The following is an 8,042-nucleotide window of genomic DNA, read 5'->3' on the forward strand; positions in this document are numbered from 1 at the left end:
AACAACAATAGCAGCGATAATAATGTTTGTCTGTTTATTCTGTCCAGCTCACATCTCTGTGATCGCTCTTTGCTGCATCTGACAAAACTAGAAAAAGCAAGATTTTTAAGGGAAAATTGCAGGTGCAAAAATGCCTTAAAATGTTCATTTTAAATTGGAGATGCAGATTTAGCTGAAGCACTTAAATTAGTTGAATACATGAAGGGGTTGAAGTTTAAGAGTCATTGAACTCATGTAAAGTTTCAGCCTTGTATACAGTTGAATTTTCAGTATGTCAGCACTGAAAGCAGTTGAGGTGTGAATTATAAGTGGAAGTGTCTGTGGTATTTGAAGTGTCCTGTAAATATCTTCCTCATTTTATTTCAAGTGACGTCTGGTATGTGAGGAGCGCCAGCAGTTAGTGTTTGAGGCAGCAGTTGAAAAGTTAGTTGAGGTATCAGTTGATCAGTAGAGACTTGAAGTACCAGAGATAGTTAAAGTGTGTGCACTGTGAATATCAATGATGAATATATTCAATGAATAGGAGAATATATGTGTGTGCAGCGCTGATGGCAGTGACTTTTAGTGCAGAGGATCTGAATACAACGCTGACAGAATGATCACACTATTCACATTCCTATAAGATGAAACTGTTTTGGCAGGAATCAAGTGTGTGATATATGAGAGGGTGACAAACAGAGAGAGGGGATAACAGCCTTGACTCTGGCCGAAACGAGAGGCGCATCTTTCATTGCTGCTCCCTCCTCGTCACCTCCTCATATATCAAACACCTGAGTCCAGCAGTGGTCCCACCTGTCAGTGGAAAAGAACCGGTGGAACAGGTTGATAACAATGAGAGAGGAGCTGAGGGGGGATACTGTTTATTGTTAGTAGGCGAAGTCTGCAGCCCAGCTGACCACAGACAGACAGTATGAGTGTGTATTTACACAAAAAAAACTGGTCAAAAACTGACTCAAAAACATTGCACTGATTTAATTTAACTGAGAACAAGCTTTTGAAGCAATCCCTGAATTTGAGATATGGTGAAATTTAGCACAAAAATCAGACTGTGACTGAGGCCACAGCCAAAGTGTTATACAGAACCGTATGTGTCGTTCTACAAGAGCAAAAGCTAAATGACGGAGCATTTTTTAGCCTCTATCACTTGGGTTGATCTAGTAACACAGGTGTGTCGGAGGAGGGTGGGAGGGTATTTGGCTGCACCACGGACAGCGAGCTCAGTGTGAAGAACTTCACAGAGACATCATGCACTTTCTGCTTCCCTTCCTCTGTGCGTTCTTAGTCTGGACAAAAGGAGCACGGGCATCGGACCCTACCATGCCCTTCATGGAGTACCTGGACCAGAGCCACTTGGTCTGCCTGAAGTGGGGCTTTGATAACCTGCAAGGGAACATTACATTTAAACTGGTGGTCAACACGACAGGCTGGGTGGGCTTTGGCTTTAGTCCGAACGGAGGCATGAAGGGGTCAGATATCGTCATAGGGGGACTTGGATCCAATGGAAGCTACTTCACAGTAAGCCATTATCAGATATTAACAGCCGCATGTGTCGCAGTTTGTTTTATGCTTCAATCACACTTGGACATCTTTGAGTATTTCAGGCAAAATATCTTGAGTTGAATTTTTCCATTTTGGTCAGCAAATATGACACAAAATCAGGTTTTCTGCTGTGTGAAAGTTTTCTCTTTTTGTCCATTAGGATCTTCATGCCACAGGGAACTCCATGCCTTTAGTGGACGAGCAGCAGAGCTACTCTCTCCTCTCTCTGAGTGAAAGCGAAGGTCAAACAACCATGACCTTTCAGAGGTCCATTCAGTCGTGCGATGGCCAAGACTTCCATATCAGTGTAAGGCAGACACTCAGATATAACAGTGTATTCTGCATGTGTGGTATAAGATGCAAAGCTGATGAGTACTTGTAGCAATATTGCATGTGTTAAATATCAACTTCATCAACTTGTTTGGCTTATTTCAAGTTAAAATAAGTTAAAGAAAAAGGAGCAGCGGGAGTTAAGATTGATACAAAACTTGTTTGAATATTCAGTGATTTATCCATTATTTGGTTTTAAAAGTCTTTTATTTCTTACGGTCAAGTCTCATTGGAAAATCACACTGAATTAATGATGAGATGGGAAATTCCTTCACTGCATAATGTCAGAAAGATGTCAGACTGTATGTCAGTATGTAAAGAAAAATATGCAAACATTATCAGACTAATGAATTAATGACCCAAGCTTTGTAGGAATGGTGGAAGATTAGCCCGTCTAGGAGGTTGCTGTTTCCACGGTAACAATAAGTGCATACAGGCCAACATCCCTGAACCACTCATTACACTTTACCTAAACTTTGTTTGCTGTGTTGCACCATGGAGCGTTAACCTGACAGTTGTGGCTCATTATTTGTAATACTATAGTCCATTTCTGTATGTAAAGCTCAAGTTTCCTGCGTGTATCCATGTAAACTGTGCTACGTTAGCTCTTTTGTTAGGTTCACCTCAATACCGTGCATTCAGTTGGGTGTTTTCAGACATGAAGACAATGACAACAACACAAAGACGCATACAAGATTTTCTTTGCCTTGAACACCGGACACCTTCTTGAACACCCTTTGTTGAACTGTGGTGAATTTGTTGTGCACAGTTAAACTGTTAAATTAAACTGTTGTTTCGTGAATTTAAAAAATAACTACCTGATTTTTTTCAGTTTTGGTAACACAGGAAGATACCATAGCCCTTCCCCCCACCCAGTGAAAGCCATTTAATGTTGTCGCTTTGGTGATGTATCATATTTGCTGACTATAACTACCGCTTCCTTTGTAGGCTCAACCCATTAAACTGATCTATGCTTATGGAACAACAGACGAGATCACCTACCACGGGGCCCTGAGAGGCACCAAGGAAGTCAACCTGCTGAACTACATGCCCAGGACGACCTTAACCAACAATAACTACATCAGTGCCACAATGGACAATGTAAGAAGAATTGTAAACAACCATGACAATGATGCACAAGGCATGTTTGTGGGAAATTTGGGGAAAAATTTTAGATTTTTCTGTTTTTCACCTCGTAGCTCACATATGTAATCAAATGAGCAGATGTCCGCCCTCCCTTGAGCCGGGCTCTGCTCAAGGTGTCTACCGGTTCTGTTTTCTTTAACTTTATTTTTTTAATCTTTTTTGCAGATCACTATACCTTCCATTCATACCTACTACCACTGCAAGGTCATGAAGTTTCCAGCCTTTAATACAAAACATCATATTTATCAGGTAATAGTCACCAAAATCTGCAATTTAATGCCGTTTAGTTCAATGTTATGATACTGCTGTCAGATTTTCAGTGACCATGGGTCTGAAATTGATATTGTAAAGGTTATTGTCATTTATTAACTCCCTAATGTGGCAGAGGGAGCATAACTTAACACAAAACTAGTCCCTCACCTGCCTCAAACTGACACCATGATTTTCATATTTATTGTCTCCATCATTTATCATTCTTTGAACCCTCTGTACCAAATCTCCTCTTTTTTGACTTCAGGTTGAACCGGTGATTGAGCACCATGACATTGTTCATCACATGCTGCTGTACCGCTGCCCCTCCTTTGTGACTGAACCGTATGACAAGCCGTGCTACATGGGCGACATAGGGGACGCCTGCTTCGGGGTGGTGGCTGCGTGGGCAGTGGGGGGAAGGGTGAGGGAGAATCAAGTGTCCATCTCTGAATTTGTAGATTCATTTTTGTTCTCTGTCTTCTTCGGTGTATGTCCATGTCAGTGTTGTGCAACTTGATCCACTGTAAATCTCTGAAACTTCAGGTATTTGAGCTTCCAGAAAATGTGGGTATTCCTGTCGGAGGTGAGGACAGTGATACATTCTATAGGCTGGAAATCCACTACAACAATCCAAGGAGTGAAGCAGGTAAATAGTACGAGCAATTTAATCATTTCAGGAATCTATTGCGCTGTGCATGAAGTGCCACCAGTGTAGTCTGGGCACTCCACTCCGCACTTCAGTATTGGACTTTGATACATTTGTCAAAATCAAAGCAGCAGAGGCAGAGATATCCTAACTTTTAGTCCCACTTATAGGTCAAGTTCCAGAAATGTTGGGTCCTATCAGTTATCAGTTACAGTACAGGCCAAAAGTTTGGACACACCTTCTCATTCAATGCGTTTTCTTTATTTTCATGACTATTTACATTGTAGATTCTCACTGAAGGCATCAAAACTATGAATGAACACATGTGGAATTATGTACTTAACAAAAAAGTGTGAAATAACTGAAAACATGTCTTATATTCTAGTTTCTTCAAAGTAGCCACCCTTTGCTCTGATTGCTGCTTTGCACACTCTTGGCATTCTCTTGATGAGCTTCAAGAAGTAGTCACCTGAAATGGTTTTCACTTCACAGGTGTGCCTTGTCAGGGTTACTTAGTGGAATTGTGTCTTCAGTGAGAATCTACAATGTAAATAGTCATGAAAATAAAGAAAACGCATTGAATGAGAAGGTGTGTCCAAACTTTTGGCCTGTACTGTATGTCATGGGAAATCCATGACATAACTGATAGCCTTTCTTTGTTTAACTCTCCTGGCCCACCTCTCGTAAAGGCTAAATCTCCAGTTTATTACACCAAATTTCTATTTTAAGTTTAAACTTTTCAAGACCAAGATAAATAATTGTGATGACATCAGGGCATGTTATCCCAGACATGACACACAGATTAAAGGAAAATTCTGCATAAAATGTCTACTAAGGGTTCTCTAAAAGTCTACTGAAGGCCCAGGTTACTGTGAATGATGATCCACATCATTTTCATCAAACCATTCATTAACCAGTAGTTTTAAAATATTTTTAATCTTAACCTCGTGTCTCTCTCTGTGTAGGCAGGATCGACAGCTCAGGACTGAAACTGTACTATACAGCCGAGCTCCGGCAGCATGATGTGGGCATACTGACCACAGGTATACTACCACTGGAGCATCTGGAGTACAACATCCCTCCGAGAGCCGCTCAATTCCACACCTACGGCGTGTGTAATACCTCTGTCTTTTCTCAGGTCTGTGGTGGCTCAGTATGGATCTCAGCAGTGGTTTTCAGAGACTAGTTAAGAGGTCATATTTTTCTTTACAGCTGTGTTCCTTATAGCCTTTACTCTCCACCCTAGCTTGTCAATCCTGTGCCAGAGCTTCACGTGTTCGCTGTGCTGTTGCACACTCATCTGGCTGGGAAGAAAGTCAGAGTTGGCCACTACAGGTAAGAAAGAGTCAAATGAATGAAAAAAAAAGAATAAAAAAGACATAATTTGAAACACTAACAAATTGTTGGTAACTAAAAATGTTCAATAATGGGTTTGAGCTTTTACATTATTACAATGTTTTCTAATAAAGATAACGTTACTATTATGTCATACTTCTCGGTCTCTGTAGAAATGGACGGCAGATAGACTTCTTGGGCGTAGATGAAAACTACAACTTTGAGCTACAGGACATCATGAGTTTGGGAAACATCAAGACCATCAAGCAGGTAAGTACCCATTGCCTAAATGCCTATTTATCATGTCCATACGTTACAGGGCATTTTTTATAATTATTGGGGCTGTTAAAAACTAAGGCATATTTACAGTTCTCTAATTTATGATACCACATTACTTGTCTCCCATGACAGGGTGATGAGATTGCAGTGGAGTGCACCTACAGCACCACCAGTCGCACCAAAGTCACTACGGTGGGTAAATACTGTATGACCATATGCCATTAAACATACAGTATAATGAGCTTTAAATTAAAACAATTCTGCCCAAGAAAAGTCCTGAAACAACACACAAGTAAAATGAAGACTTATGATGAAATAAATGAGCCACAGTTTATGTATCTGACCAGAAAGATTGATGAAATATGTTATTGGTCACACTGTGAAGAATTATAACTGTAAACGTAATTAAGGTGGGCACGTTAACATGAACACTTGTATCATTTAGTGCAGTCCAATGAAATAATGCAGAAAGTCTAATGTTGCTTCCTGTGTAACATAATACAGTATAATTTTTAGACTGGACTCTTTACAAGCAACATAATGGTACTAGTCAATATACAACACACATATGAGAGGCAGGCGATCTACGCCTTGGCATATTCCCTTGGCTTCATACACTCTGTTTAAAATCCATTTATAAACAGAATCCCATGTTTTTAATGCCTGTCATGTTCCATATTTTCCTCTTTCAGATGGGACTAGGAACTACTGATGAGATGTGCCTGGCCTTCTTACTCTATTATCCTGCAAACAGCATCACCTCATGTGTTAGCCACCCAAATACATCGCTGAGCACAGTCTCCCAGTAAGACCCAGTGCAGTCCTTCACATAATGTTTCTGCTGAGACTGAAGCCAGCACCAGTGCTGCTTCACAAACTGCTTACAGGTTGCATGCATTATTTATATTTTGCATGCAGATGTATCTTGATATGTTTTTTGAAGTAGCTCCATACTCATTTCTGACAGACTGTCTGTGGGGACCACAGCTTCAGACCAGGATGGGATTGCTGAGTATGAGAGATTGTTGAAGACCCTTCCACAATTTCAGATGATCACAGATGAAGATGTAAGTACCAATAAGAATTATTTGATACCTCTAGTATAAAAAAGAAATTCATATTTTATATTTTCTAATTATTTCATAATTTATAGACAATTTGTAATGTTTTTTTGTTTTTTCTTCTAATAGATCTCAGATGCACTTTGGTGGCTATAAAATGTTAAATTCTAATACTAGTAATTGTTTGTAAGTTGTTGTATTTTTTTTTTGTCAGTTTGAAGTCTTCTCAATGCTTCTTCTTGTTCCCATTTCTTCTATTTTGTTCCTTTTATGTTTATGTAAAGCATTGTTGACTGCTGTTGACTGTTATTATTAATAATTCTTGACACACTTTTGCCTTTGTGCTGCTCTGCATGTGTCCACCAAATCTAAGTTTGTGTCCTATACACAGTATAGAGAGTTTTATGTATTTAACTAATGGACACAAACACAAAGTCATTTAATCCTCTTCAAATGCATTATGTGATATTTAAGTTGAAGCACGCTTTTCACTGTTTGCTTGATGCTTGCTTGTGTGATAAAAAAGTATCTGCACCCTCAAATCTGTGCAAGGATTTCTTTTTAATGTGCAAGATTAAGTTAGTTAACTAATGCTTTTTTTTTTCATTCATTTCATTTTTTTATTTTCATTTTTTTCTTTAGGGCAACTTTTCATTTTACAAGAATGGCCTGATCAGGGAGATGATGAAGACACCAGCTGTCACTTGTTCGACTAACAACGCGTCAAGCAGACCCAGCACTTCCTGGTTTGTGGACTCAGCAGGAATCATAATCATACTTTTGGTAGTCTGGATTCCAATACTGTAATGTGGTCGTATGAGCGACAACTATAAAGGAAGGCGCAGCTGATAAAATCTCTGCTGTATTCAGTTAGATATATCCAATTTCACAAACAAGGTGTGTTTTTGTTTTCTCTGTCCGTGGCATATCTTATCTGTTTTTCAATCACAGGGACAATTGGGTGTTATATTAAGTATAATATTATATATATTGCTGTCTTACTTTAAATTCTGTTTCATCAAGTTCATACAGTTTTGAGGTAAATTAATTTCACCATATATGATAAAAATGTTTACCTTAATACCTATAGCACTAGACTTTGAAACTAAAGTAGCTAAATGGAATTCAGCCATCATCGCTCAACTCTATATTATATTATATATTTGTCATTCTGTCTGTGCGTATGCTATGATTATGTATGTAATATACAACACTAACATGCTTTTCTCTGTTTGTCTACATTTATTGTGTTCATTTCATGCACTGTAAGCCTAACTGCTGCTTGTTAAATGTATATGATCATACAAAAGAGCCAATCATTTGATATCACTTAATAAAACGTAATCACTTACTAAAATACTGTGTATACTGTATACTGTACAGCCCAAGTACCATATGAATCTGCTGTAGTTTCTCAGGTTTTCCTGAGGGAGGAGCTCTGACTTGTTTGCCTG

The 8,042-nt window shown here is 39.0% G+C and overlaps 1 protein-coding gene across 1 annotated transcript; it reads left to right on the forward strand.

Annotated features, from left to right (window-relative positions):
* The first annotated feature begins 1,245 nt into the window (after positions 1-1,245).
* On the forward strand, positions 1,246-7,485 carry moxd1l (monooxygenase, DBH-like 1, like). Its single transcript, XM_070849885.1, has 13 exons — positions 1,246-1,515; positions 1,700-1,846; positions 2,818-2,970; positions 3,181-3,264; positions 3,533-3,688; positions 3,811-3,913; positions 4,879-5,051; positions 5,160-5,248; positions 5,422-5,518; positions 5,660-5,719; positions 6,220-6,332; positions 6,495-6,594; positions 7,231-7,485. Exons 1-13 carry the CDS (start codon positions 1,246-1,248, stop codon positions 7,393-7,395), a joined length of 1,710 nt encoding a protein of 569 aa, XP_070705986.1. The 3' UTR covers positions 7,396-7,485.
* The last annotated feature ends 557 nt before the right edge of the window (positions 7,486-8,042 follow it).

Source organism: Pempheris klunzingeri, chromosome 18 (assembly GCF_042242105.1).
Source record: "Pempheris klunzingeri isolate RE-2024b chromosome 18, fPemKlu1.hap1, whole genome shotgun sequence".
Lineage (NCBI taxonomy): Eukaryota > Metazoa > Chordata > Actinopteri > Acropomatiformes > Pempheridae > Pempheris > Pempheris klunzingeri.